This window comes from Melospiza melodia, chromosome 1 (assembly GCF_035770615.1).
Source record: "Melospiza melodia melodia isolate bMelMel2 chromosome 1, bMelMel2.pri, whole genome shotgun sequence".
NCBI lineage: Eukaryota > Metazoa > Chordata > Aves > Passeriformes > Passerellidae > Melospiza > Melospiza melodia.
The window spans coordinates 127,085,228-127,098,378 of record NC_086194.1 but is presented as its reverse complement, the minus strand read 5'-3'; the positions used below and the strand labels follow the sequence as shown (position 1 = coordinate 127,098,378).

At 40.9% G+C, this 13,151-nt stretch overlaps 1 protein-coding gene across 1 annotated transcript in view; it reads right to left on the bottom strand.

The window, feature by feature from the left end:
* TTC39C (tetratricopeptide repeat domain 39C) overlaps positions 1-12,737 on the bottom strand; it is a 36,776-nt gene extending 24,039 nt beyond the window's left edge. Inside the window, exons 1-3 of the mRNA XM_063167555.1 lie at positions 12,523-12,737; positions 1,805-1,853; positions 199-327 (exon numbers count right to left, since the gene is read on the bottom strand). Coding sequence (XP_063023625.1) covers positions 199-327; positions 1,805-1,853; positions 12,523-12,656 — 312 coding nt within the window. The 5' untranslated portion in view covers positions 12,657-12,737. The remainder of the gene's footprint in view (positions 1-198; positions 328-1,804; positions 1,854-12,522) is intronic.
* Between the last annotated feature and the right edge of the window lie 414 nt (positions 12,738-13,151).

Genomic DNA, 13,151 nt, shown 5'->3' with positions numbered 1-13,151 from the left:
TTAGAAGACACTTCACTCACCTGAGACTAAGTATTTTAGAATAATTAGGAAATAGAAGTAAAATATTTGACTGAATTTCCAAATTTATTAATAATCTCAATGGCTCTTCACATAACAAAAATCATCTTTTCAATATACAAATAGGACAGAAAGGAAGTTTCCAGAAAAATTTATTAAATACACAAACTATGTTCTTACATTCTTTTTAATTTTATTCTTGATTGTTTCTATAACTCCAGCTTCTTCACTTTCACAAAGTTTCTCTGTAGCCTTTAAGTCATCACATGCCAGTTGCATTTTCTCCTCTTCAAATGTCATCATGGCATTCTATTAAAAAACAACCATATTTGAATGATAAAAACCACAAATACTTTTACTTCTACAAAAACTGTAGGATAGTAAAAAATTTCATAAAAACCAGACAATAAAACTTTTTAACCTGAAGTAGTAATACACATACATCAGTGCAAACACTTCTAACACATAAACATCACACTAGAAAGTTGAGATCTTTACCAAGATTTCAAGACAATGAACTCAGAACACACTAAGGGAAAACTTCCATCTTAGACCTTTATATACAGTCAAACTGAATGCACCACCAGATTACTTTAAGCCAAAGAAAAACTCCTATACATTCATTTTTGATTTTTGTTATGCAAGGCATGGTTTGCATCTCTGCAAGTATCTGTTTTTATTCATTCATATAAAAAACAGGCCTTCAAAGTCAGTAACAACAAGCAGCTATTAAATTCTTCAAAATAGCCACAGTCCCTCCACAGGCAAGAAGAAAAAGAAACCACATCTCACTCCAACTACTGCTGAATCAACTGAAAAAAATTTCAGGACAAGTAACTTCTTTTCTTGGAGCTTATTAAACAAAAGCTCTGAATGACACAGGCACACCAAGTGCTGCTTCTATATTTAGAACAGCAGCTAAGCAAGATACTTTCAAGATCCTCTGATGCTGCACTGGTTCAGCACATCAATTCAGATAAGCAAGCCAGAGAGATTCTCTCTTTCCCCTCTCCTCCACACCAACTTAAAAGGAAGCATATGCCCCAGGAGGTTTCCTAACCAGTGTATTTTTCCATATTGCACACTAGAGAGAATTCATATTTATTTCATTCACATATCATGTATTTCTGGCAGATTATAGTAAATTCTGTCTGTCAAAAGAGTATTACCATAGATAATTTCTGGTGAGATCTAAGATGAAGCAGCAAAGACAGTCTAAAAAACAAGATCCAAACACTTTCTAATACACCTGCTCAGTTTTTATACATGGCATTATAATTCCTACTAAGTTATATAAAAAAAAATTTAACAAACTTAACTTGTTCATTATGACTTTTTAGTAAATCAATATTCTCAGTTCTCATCTATCCAAAATGGAAGCAATGTGAATGGATTGAATTAACAACTTTCACCCAGAAGTACGGATGGAGAAATCTTCAACAGCAAAAGTTACCAGAAAAACAGGCATTCATGAGTTTTATTTTAATCAAATAAATAAATAACTCCACTGCTCACTTAAGAGAACTTTTTATTACGGCTCTGTTAATGGAACACATAAATATTTAATACATTTAAGCTGAATAGCAGAACCTTTACTTTCTATTTAAACCACATGGGTAAACAAACTTTACACAGCATAATGCCTCATTCTCCAGCTATGTTTAATCTATAAATTGGGAAAAAATAGTCTCAGAAAAAGAAAAAAAATTAGAGTATTATGAACACATGTATGCACATACACTCATGAACCCCAAGAGATGTATACTCTCTGCTCTCATCTACTCACCAAAAAACTTACAAAACTGGCTCCAAAACTCATTAACGGGCTATGGTTTCTGTAAAGAAAACAAAAAATAGTTACTATATTTGTACATATTTCCTGTAATAAAGATCCATATTGAATTCCTTGGGTTTAGCTTGCATGTTTGTAAATAAGTCTTGATGGGTATTTTGTGTCAAGTTACAAAGATATCTGTAAAACATAATGGAAACAGAAAACCAAAAGCTTCATATGTTTTACTATACTGAACATATCTTATAAAAATAACTTTTCGGTATTACAATGGAGCATATTTTAATTACATATTTTAAGAGAAACCACTGCCATCAAAATACATTCAGTTCAGGTCAAAAGAAAAAGCTACAAAAAATTAAAAATCTGCCAATTCTACTCTCCTCTTGTGATTCACCACTACGATTTTGTCCTAGAAGACAAATATTAACTGGTTCTATTAAGAGAGTCCCATTTCCAACTGTTTCTATGAATTTAAGTTAATCTACCCACTAAAAAATGCATCTACTACATAATGAAGTTGTTGTAATACAAGGTTCTTAAAATGCTTACAGTTTTGTAGCTGCTTTGTTTCAAGCTCAGAATACATATTTTTCTACCCTATGTGGATCAGCTTTAAGATGCTTCAACCTGTTCTGTTCACAGGCCTATTCCCAAGGGTGAAATCACAGCTAGATCAAAAAATTCAGGCAACCAAAACCCTGGTCATACATCAGACAGGTTTCATGAGGCTACAGTAATGCCACACAGAAGGCACTTAAAAAAATAAAATTAAAACATCAGGACCTCAGTGGTACCAGTGATTCACATTGTTCAGTGGTGGGCTGCTAGGTTATATAAAAACACATCTTCCAGGATTTAAGAAGTATAATTTGGGTTACAGAAACATATACTGCTACAGTAAAGCACACAATTTTTTTCAACTTTATTCTACAAGCATTATATTAAAGCAGAATTTTAAAATAGCAGAGGTACTTGTAAAGCAAGAAGTGTGTTGCTAAAACACAAATTTCCAGAAGTGAAAACACATTATACAATACAAGAGTAGTTTGGCTGTTTGTTCAGTGTTTTGTTTTTTTAAAAGAAGCAGTCAGCAATGTTTCCCCCACACACACCTTTTCTCACTTTTGATTTAGCATAAATATCTAAAAGCAAGACCATGAACAAGAATAATGAGAAAGAAAAACAGGGAAGACAAACAAAGCATGCTGTAACAGGAAAAACCTTCCCTTTTTATACACACTGCTCAATTCTGTATATACACCTAAATGCAAGATCAATACAATTTGTCACATTTTCCAATTATTTTTTTCCAAAGGAAAAATAGGTTGAGTACTTCTCCCTTTGATAGCAGGCAACAAAGAACAGCTGCCAGCAAATGTCTCTGCTTCTCAGTACCTGGGCTGTGCTCTCCCAGCAGCTGTGTTCCACAGGGCAGCAGCAATCAGCCACACCAAGTGCACTTGCTGCAGCTGGCACTTCCAGCATGAACTCCAGCTCTAGAGGGCACATGGCTCCCCCACAACCCCTTTCTCAACTCATGAGGTATGTGGGACCATCCAGCAGCCACTCCTACCACCATACTCCCAGCACAACCTTCACCACGCATTCCAAGGTCACACCTGCACTGTCAACACCCAACTGATCTAAAACTGCAGAACAGACCAGCACAACACCACACAGATCATCTTCATGTATGTAAGTACAAAGCTGCATTTGCATCACATTTTAAAGAAGCTCAGAAATAAAGTAAATGTTTCATTTTTGTGTTTCCTCAGACCCACTTACACAGAACACAAGCAGTTCTGGGGGGGTTAAAAAACATTCATGTTAAAAACTGCAACAGTTAACTACAGTGGAGAGCCAACTGTTCTTTAAAGAGTGCAAAATATACTGAAGCAATGAAAATTTGCCCAAGTATTCCAATGTATATTTGTCTGAGTACAGCTGAGTTTTTTCCCCAAGTACATACTTATCTTTTTCATCTGACCTTTCAAAACTACTTCCACACTTGCACTCTTGACACTCACTGCTGCTTCTGTTCCCAATTCATCCCCCATGATCAAAGATGAAACAACAAAAAAATCAAGAGCCACTTTATTATTCCATTCTGAAATTATCAGTAGCTATAATACATGAGGTAAATGTCACAGATCAGTTCTTTTTAACTTTCACTCACTCAGTCTATAAAAAGCATTGCCATTACAGCACATATGGGCTGCAGCACAAAAGGACCCTGAAGCAAGGAAACACGATGCATAATATTATCCTGTGTCTGGAGATGGTTCTGTTGAGACCATGGAGTCTGGCAATCAAAACATCAAAACTTTACTGTAGGAGTCCCCCACACAGAGTTTGTGTCATCACTAAGGAAAATAAGGAACACTTCTAGCACATTCCTACATAGTCACTGGGTAGAAACTATAATTGCAGCTTTATGGAAGATCATTTAGTAAGGTAATTTCAGTGTTTAAAATACAATTTTAAATAATAACCATGTTATTATTGTAAGTATTATGTTGACTGATAAACTCTTCAAGGTTTAGGTTATCTTTTCCTTGAAGGCTAGGAAAAGTTTCAAATGGCACAGTACTGTCCCAGTAAAAACTGAGGTGAGACTAATGATGACAGTAGGTTTCTGGGAAAAACAATCCCACAGAAAGCTCAAGCTCCTTGTAAGTGACCTTCAGCTTCAGACATGAAGTTTCATCCTATCTGACAGACAACTCTGAAGTTGTTAAGAAACAAAAAAATGAGGCAGCACTTGAGAAGATATTAACAGCAAACCAAGGGTTGCATCAATGCTGACAGGAGCTGTGGAACAGAATACAAATTAACACTGGGACACTGCACTACCCAAGCTGTCCTCATGACTTTGAAAGCAAAAACCTCCATTAAGTAAAGAAAAATCTCAAGACTTTTAATTAGTTCAGAGATGAAAGGAAAAAAAAAACAGTCTCCAGACATATTTTGTAAAACACAGTTTGCACTTCACCTGGGAAACTAGGACTCAGAAGGTATCTTTCTTATAAGAAACTATATTATTAACACCAGTACTGCAAGATGCCACAGTAAAAGGTCCTACATATCAATGAAGTTGGCATCTGTAACCAAACTTAAATCAAAAACTTAAGAGCACTAAAGTAGAACATTCTTCCAGACATATAAACTAGCACTACACAAGACACTGCTTCTCCCAAAAAACCCTGACTGATTTGCCTCATTTCATAGCATACATTTAAGGTATTAACTCACTTTCAGAAGAAAGGTGTCCATTATGCCCCATTTTCACACATGATGATAACATTCAGGGGTTTTAAGCTTTGGTTTAAGAATGCTGAGATAATACAGCCCAGTTTCACAATTAAAAAACACATCAGAACTGAAGCACATACAAACAAATAAAAAAAAATCAATTACTTCTCAGTATTTTCTTTTTTTTTTCCTACAGCTATTTCCAAGACAGTATTTCACTTCTCCACATCAGCTTCTAAAGCTACTACAGTCTAGCTCAGGTTTAAATTTAGAGTAATGTAATTAACTTCCTCAGTGTTTTTCTAGTCATTGCTACTTTAACCACAGTCCATCAAGAATTCCAGCCATCATGCTGAGAGTGATGCTCAGGTTGAAACAAAACTAATTAATTCTGTCCACAAAGTGAAAGAATAAAGGAAAATGGCATAATTCATCTAAGTTCACAGATAAATATAGAAGCAGGAACTGAATATTTTAAAACAAGGCATAAAATATGTAAATAGAAAGGTAAGGAATTCACTGCAACAACATTCAAACCCTTTGGTCATTATTCCATCACAGATTATTTTAAAATGTGTTCTAGAAATTGTTTGTGGGACTACAAACATGACAGAGCCATGTATGTACACCTCTCATCCAATACTGGTCAATGAAATACCCATGGTAATAAAAGTGTCATGGAAGCATTACAGCATTATATCACATTGAGAACTGCAAATAGCAGATCTAGGTTTAGTTTACATTTCATAATCAGCCCATATTTGTTTTGTTAAATGAATCCTCAGCATACATTTCTATTTTTACTAGGCATACACAACCAGAAGAGACATTCAGGAACATAAAAACAATTCTGTGGCCCTGCTCTATCCAGTTTTTATCCGATTTGTTTTGTCCTCCTGCAAATTAACAAGAGATTGTTTTGCTCTAACTTCAGGCTGTGAACTTTAGACACACAACATCAAAACACTGGAGATTAGGAGAAGAATTTTCAATTGTATGTTTAATTTGAAACTAGTTACAAAGGTGAGAGGCAAGCTAGTTACATCAGCAGATTTGTACTAACTCTCCACTTGCACTCTCTAAATCTGTCAGAATTGGGGACTTAAGCAAAACCTTTTTTTTCCAACCTGACCAAAATCACTTTCCACAACCAACTACAGCAGCTTAACTGACATCATGTAACTTTAATACCTTGAAAATCCTGAAGTAGATTAAAACAAAAACGTATCTATCCTATCACAACAGCCTGAAATATTTTACCAGAAGCAGGAGATCAATGAGTGGGTGCACTAACATGAGTAAAAAGTCTTTAAAGCATTTGCATCTTTCACAGAATTAATTTAGTAAGATCTGCTTACTATCACACCTCTTCTGCCATCTCCAAACCTGACTTCTAACCTCTGAGTTATAAACCCAGATTTTACTTTAGTTTTCCGTCGTCTTCCCTTGGACTTCTAGCCACCAGATACTGTTCCATATGACAAATAGATCTCTCGGCCTCCCTCTACCCTTTCTACCACTTCCTCTGGCAACACCCCCTCTGTCTCTGTCAAGAAGTCCACAAAAGTGATCATCTCTGTCTGCATACCCAGCTCCTGGAAGATTTAAACTGCAGAATACTTAAAATACTTCTAATCTATCCAAACAGCCAGAAAACTGACGCTGGTTTGATGTGCATCGTTATTACTATTACTCTGCCTGGCACTGAGCAATGAAATCTCGCCTCACTAAATGGGGTACACATTTAGAATACTGCTACTAAAAATCACTTCCCTTACAAACAACTCCCTTCTCTATACATCCACCTAGCAGCTGCTCCTCTGCCCATGGCTGCAACAAACAGAAGCACACAGGGTCGCTGGCAGGGCACTCACGATTTATTCTCACACTGCCAATCCAGATGCTATCACCCTGTGCCCAACCAAGTGACGTCAGCTCCCGCTCTGCTGGCCTTATCTTTAGAGAGGCTGCTGCAGCATCTACTAAATCACTTCGGGTTTGCTCTTAAGGCTCCTTCCCTGAGGTATATAAGCAAGAATTTCAGCAGTGGTAAGACAGCCCATACATGGGTCATAATCCACCTACTGATCAATGCTGGCTTAATGTTACCTTGCCTCAACTTGCATTTGGATCAAAAGTATTTTGGGCCACAGGGCATTTTAAGTTGGTAATATGAGGTTCAAATGCCTATTAATAATGGACTTCTGGTCCATTACTAACTTTGTGTGCCTGTTAATACACATGATGTAGCATGTTACCTTTAAATTAATTTCAGGGTTTTTAAGCAACCATAGTAAGTTTTTTCCCATTTGCACCAGCTTCCAGTTCTGCATGCTCTGCTTTACCCTGGCAGGCTGAACATCATGTCTTTCCATACTAGCCCCATTCTTTAAATCTTTACACATTTTGTCTTATAATCACATTTCTCCATATAATATTCAATTTCTTCTGTGGATATGACCTTACTGTATACATTTTACTTGTCATTTTGTACCATTTATCTTTCCATTAGGAAATTTTTCCAGCCTTCTCAGATGTTAAAATCATTCACGCAGAGTCAAATGTCTCTTGGGTAGGAGACAGAAGATTGTTGGATTTCTTGTGAGATAATAGCCCTGAGCTTATGATCAGCCCTGGCAGCCAGGAGGGTCAACCATGTGTCCTGGGGTGCATCAGACACAGAGCTTGTCATCCAGTCAAAGGATGCAATTGTCTGCTCTGCACTAGGGCAGCCTCAGCTCAGGTTCTGTGCAATTTTAGGCACCACAAGGTAAGAAAGGCACAAAGCCATCAGAGAGCATCCAAAGGAGGGCCACAAAGGTGGTGGCAAAGGGCACTGAGGGCAAGTCATAAGAGTGGCTGAGGTCACTTGGCTTCTGCAGACTGGAGGAGACAGAGAGGAGACCTCACTGCAGCCTACAACTTGAGGGGAAGAGGAGAGGCCCACACTGATCTCTTCTCACTCAGGACTCAAGGGAATGGCACAAAGCTGCATATGGGGAAGTTTAGGTTAGGTATAGGAAAAGGTTTTTCACCCAGAGGGTCCTTGAGCCCCAGAACAGGCTCCTCGGGGAAGTGGTCGCAGCACCAAGCCTGACAGAGTTCAAAAAGAGTTTTGGACAATGATCACAGGCACATAGGGTGATTCTTGGAACTGTCCTGTGCAGGGCACAGTTCAATAAATTGATCCTGATGAGTCCCTTCTAACTCAGGATACTCTGTGATTTGACAATTTACGTTGTGAGTCAACATCCAGTGAAAAAACTCCTGGCTTTATTTAACACTGTCTTCTCTTAGCTGGAGGAAGTTTTAAAACCATTTTTGAATTGCAAATGCTCTTAAGAAGTGAAGAATCAGTAAAAAAATAACTTCTTTTGACAGTTTCTTTCCTTCTTATATGTTTAGAAATCCATAAAGCTACAAGGGGAAAAAGACTATTCCAGTTCAGCATTCCTTCTAGTGTCAGGGTGGTTCACCAAACCATCCTGATGCTTGAGGGCTCCATCTTCACTGTCTATGTCCTTGGTTAACCTCCATACCTCTTGCAGCTTCCACAGACACTCAAAAGTTTAAACTGATGAGAACTAGGACAGAGTCAGCACTGTTCAAGCTGAATACAAAGACTGATATCTGACAGTTTCAAATATGAGTTAGCACTGAGGGAACCTAGTATGGCTACAAGCACTAAGAACAGTGATGCTGTCTAGTAAAGATCTACAAAAATACCACATCCACTGGTATTTGATTCGTGATCAGAATGTCATCACCACCACCAGGTAAAAAGATCTGGACTTCTAAAAAAAAATAAACTTGTGAAAAAGCATATGCAGATATACATGCTACATGTAGATGATTTTTCAAGCCCTACTGTCTTCCCTCAAGTATAATTTAAAACAACAGTACTCCCAAACCACACCTGACAAATCATTAAGTGCTTCAGTGTGATAGTCAATGAAGTTCCAACTACATGTTGTATCTGGCACACAAGTGAATATTCATCTTCTTCAGATCCTCTGTAGATGTGTACATGAGCTGTAACCACAGAAGACAAAACATCACTCTCCATGTCCAATACAGAAATCATGATTCTGTGGCACATAACTTCAAAGTACCACCACTCTTAATAGACAAGATTTTACTGGTGTGGATACGTGTATGAAACAGCTGGAATTCCAAGCCTGGTTTCCTCAAGGACTGCATAATGACCAGCTTTCAAATATAACTGACTTTAGGCTCAGCAGTCAGCTTTCTTTTGACAGTTTCCCTCTTATATGCTTAGAAATCCTCAAAGCTACAAGAGGAAAAAGAACACTCTGGTTCACTACTCAATACTATCTGGAAGAAGCAAAAATGCACAAGAGCAAAGAAAAATACATGCTGCATGTTCTAGAGACAAGGTTGCCTATTGTCCCATAAAGACAGAAGCATTAATTTGAATTCTTCACAAGATCTTTCAGGAGGCAATTGAATTTAAAATTGAAGTAACAAAAAGAATCAAAACCAGTAGTTTCTAAGAAATGGTTTTAGGTAGTTTAAAGTGAGGTGGCTACTGAAATGGAAATTTTGCTGAGTATCTCCATTCTTCACTTCTACAATTCATTAACAACTGTTAAGCTTCTGAAACAGAGCTAAATTACCTGCACAGGCAGTAGTTTAGAATTAACACTTTCTACCAGAAAGGTCACTTTAAATACAGACAACACACGCTGATATCAAGTTAAAAAAGCTGCATGCCATCAGACATCTTTGACCTCTAGCACCATTAACTACAAACACTGATATTACATTATGGAGAGCTTCTAAACCCTCCCCATTGGGCTTACCAGTCCCATTTAGGATGAACCCATCCTACTGCATGATTCCAAGCACACACCTACAAAAATATACTCATTAAGACTACATGCAAGCAAACATATATTAAGCACTGCTTAAGTCCTTGCAAAAAAGAACACATTCAAGACAAGCACAGAACCAAAAACTCTTGGGAAAAACAAGTGGCCCTCACTGCAAATGTCTCCAGAATTCAGGTTTATAGGAAGTTGAGCTTAATTTGCTGCATCCTCTCTCCAATTCAATAAGAGTTTATTAGTTCACAGCAACAGGAAACCTGCTACAAATTTGGGGACTAAGAACGAAGTTTTTAAATTACTCTAAAAATCTCCAGCCCAAGAGAGCAATTATCAATTTATGAACCATGAATTATCAATCTTATTAAGGGACTCATATCTACTCCTTGCAGGGGGTGTTTAAAAGCCACAATCAGAAAGTACACTGAACTCAAGAGGCATTTCTTGATAAAGTCAAACAAAGAAAAGCCTGCACCTGGCAAAAAAGATTGGCAGATTTCTTCATTTAAGATATCTTTAGTAATAAAACCTTCTAGACAACCAAGAGAAGTTTGCAGAAGAAATCATTATTCACCCTGTCAAGGGAGGATAAACTGCATTTTGAGAACAGGAATCATAACAATTTTACTCCCTAGTACTACTTTTAAAGTGTAAGAAGCATCACATACTTAAACTTCCTAGACTACCTTCCAGATTCACACTACTGAGAGAAAGCAATTGGCAGAGCACAAGCAAAAGTGGAGGAGAGGAAACCACACTGAGTATTCCTTAACTGGCACCTTAAAAAAATTACACAATACAAAAGCATGCAACCAAAACCAACAGGTTCCTTAGATACACAGAACAACTGAGGGCTTCAAAAGAAAGAAATACTTAAGAAGTAGCTCATAGGGTGCAACTTCACATGACGTAGACACGGCAATTGCAGACAGGGTTTAGTGGTGGTCTCGGCAGTGCTGGGTTAAGAGGTGGACTTCATGCTCATGGCACATGAGGAATGCAGAATTGGACCTTGCTTGTCACCTGCAAAATTCCAGTTAGTTCTACACAACAGCATTTTGTGTAACATAGCAGCATATACTGGAGACAAAAATGACATGTTTAATATTATTAACCTGTTGCAGGTACACAATTAAGTGTTGCTCCGTTGTTGCTGCTATTAAGTGAAATATTAACATGTCTCAATCCCTGCACTCCACTTCCAACCATCCTTTCTGTAAACAAGATTTAAATACATAAGTACATCATCACTATGAAGTTCTATTTTAAGTCAACCAAAGTCTTTTTTAATCATACAGACAACAGCATAGTGCATATTAATTATTTAGAACGTATGCGCAATTACAGCAGCCCAAGCTCGAGTGGAAGACATCAGCCCTAAGAAAAGAAGCAAGGACAGGTAGGGGCAACCTTTTCCTTAAGCCTGACTTACACAGCTGCACTAATGCCACTCCTGCCAGATGCCTACTTAACGCAGAAACGTAGACATGATGTGTGTGGGGATTACGAACATAATCTTACAGCCCAAAGATAATCACAGCAGCACTCACAGACCTTTTGTTGCTATCTACTTTGCGCGCTGAAGACCGCATCAGACCGCACACGAGCACCAGAGCGAAAACCCCCCAGGACACATCTCCAGCCACACGTGTGTGTTTACACATACACGACAGCCAAATGCAGACAGTGCTACCGAGGGACCCCTGCTCAGCCCTTCTCCACCCTCCAACAAGGTACCAGACACCCCCCACCACAGCACATATCACCCCCAAGCCCTTGCGGCCAAGAAGGCCAACAGAACCCTGGGATGCATTAGGGAGAGCAGTGCCAGAGATTAAAGGATGTGATCCCGCCCCTCTACTCAGCCCTGATAATGTCAAGGCACATCTGAAGTGCCCTGTTCCAGCTCTCTGAGTACAAAGGAGCTATGGAGCTCCTAAAGTGGGTCCAGCAGAAGGCAACGAGGATGACTGGGGGACTGGAACAGCTCCCTTAGGAGGAAAGGCTGAGGGAGTTGTGCCTCTTCAGCCTTGAGAAGAGATGACTGAGAGAGAACCCCGTCAATGTGTATAAATATCCAAAGGGTGTCAAGAGGATGGAGCCAGGCTCTCCTCGGTGGTTCTAAGCAGTAGGACAAGAGGCAGTGGGCAGAAACTGATGCACAGGAAGTTCCACCTGAACACGAAGAGAGCTTCTTTACTGTGTGGGTGGGTGACCCTGCATGTGAACAGACTGCTCAGAGAGCTTGTCGAGCCTCCCTCATTGGAGATATTCAAGAACGATCTGGGGACAATCTTGTGCCATGTGCTGTAGGATGACCCTGCTTGAGCTGGGTGGTTGGACCCACTGCGGCCCCTTCCCACCTGACCCACTCTGTAATTCAGTGCAACACGCGTGTCCCTTCCTCATAAGAGCGCTGACCGAGGCAGTGACCGGCAGCACCGACCCTTCCCGCTCTGAGGGGCCGAGCAGGGCGAGGCTGCCCGCTCCGGGGCTCCCTGCGCGCCCCTCGGCCCCGCCGCCCGCTCACCGCCCGCCCGCGGGGGCGGAGGGGCCGCGCCGCGGCAAGGGGCCCGGGGAACGGGCGGCCGAGGGGCGGCCGGGACTGACCTGTATTTCTTGAAGAGCTGGTCGGACTCGCGGAAGCCGTTGTTCAGCAGCATGTTGATGCCGGCCAGCGCCAGCTCCGAATCCTCGATGGGCAACGGCGCTTCCCCGTCCTCCCGCTGCTCCGAGCCGGCCATGACGATGAGGAGGCAGCGGGACCAGCCGACTCTCCCCTACCTGACTACCTACGTACCTACCGACGTACCCAAGTGCCTACCCGCCCACCCGTTCCCGGGCAGCCCGGTGCCGCCTCGGCGTGCCTGTGGGACGAGCCGGGAGCGCCCGGTGCTCGCGGAGGCGCGAACTCGGCGGTGCCGCTGCCGCAGCCGCTCCGCACCCGCAACCGCGCCGAAAGCGGCAGAGCCTGCCCCGCGCCCCAGCGCGCAGGCGCCGCCACGAGGCCGCGCAGGCGCGGGACCGGCGCCGGGCGAGGGGCCGGGGGCGCAGCGGCCGCGGGGCGGCTCCTCCTGTGGCGGGGCTGCGCTGACGGCCCTGCCCGCGGAGACTTCAGCCGCATTTCGCGGAATCGCAGCCTGAGTTGGTTTGGGAGGGATCCACCCACGGGGGTCTTCGAGTTCAATTCCCGTCCCTGCATAGACTCCCCAGAAATCTCACTATGTGCTTGAGGGCAT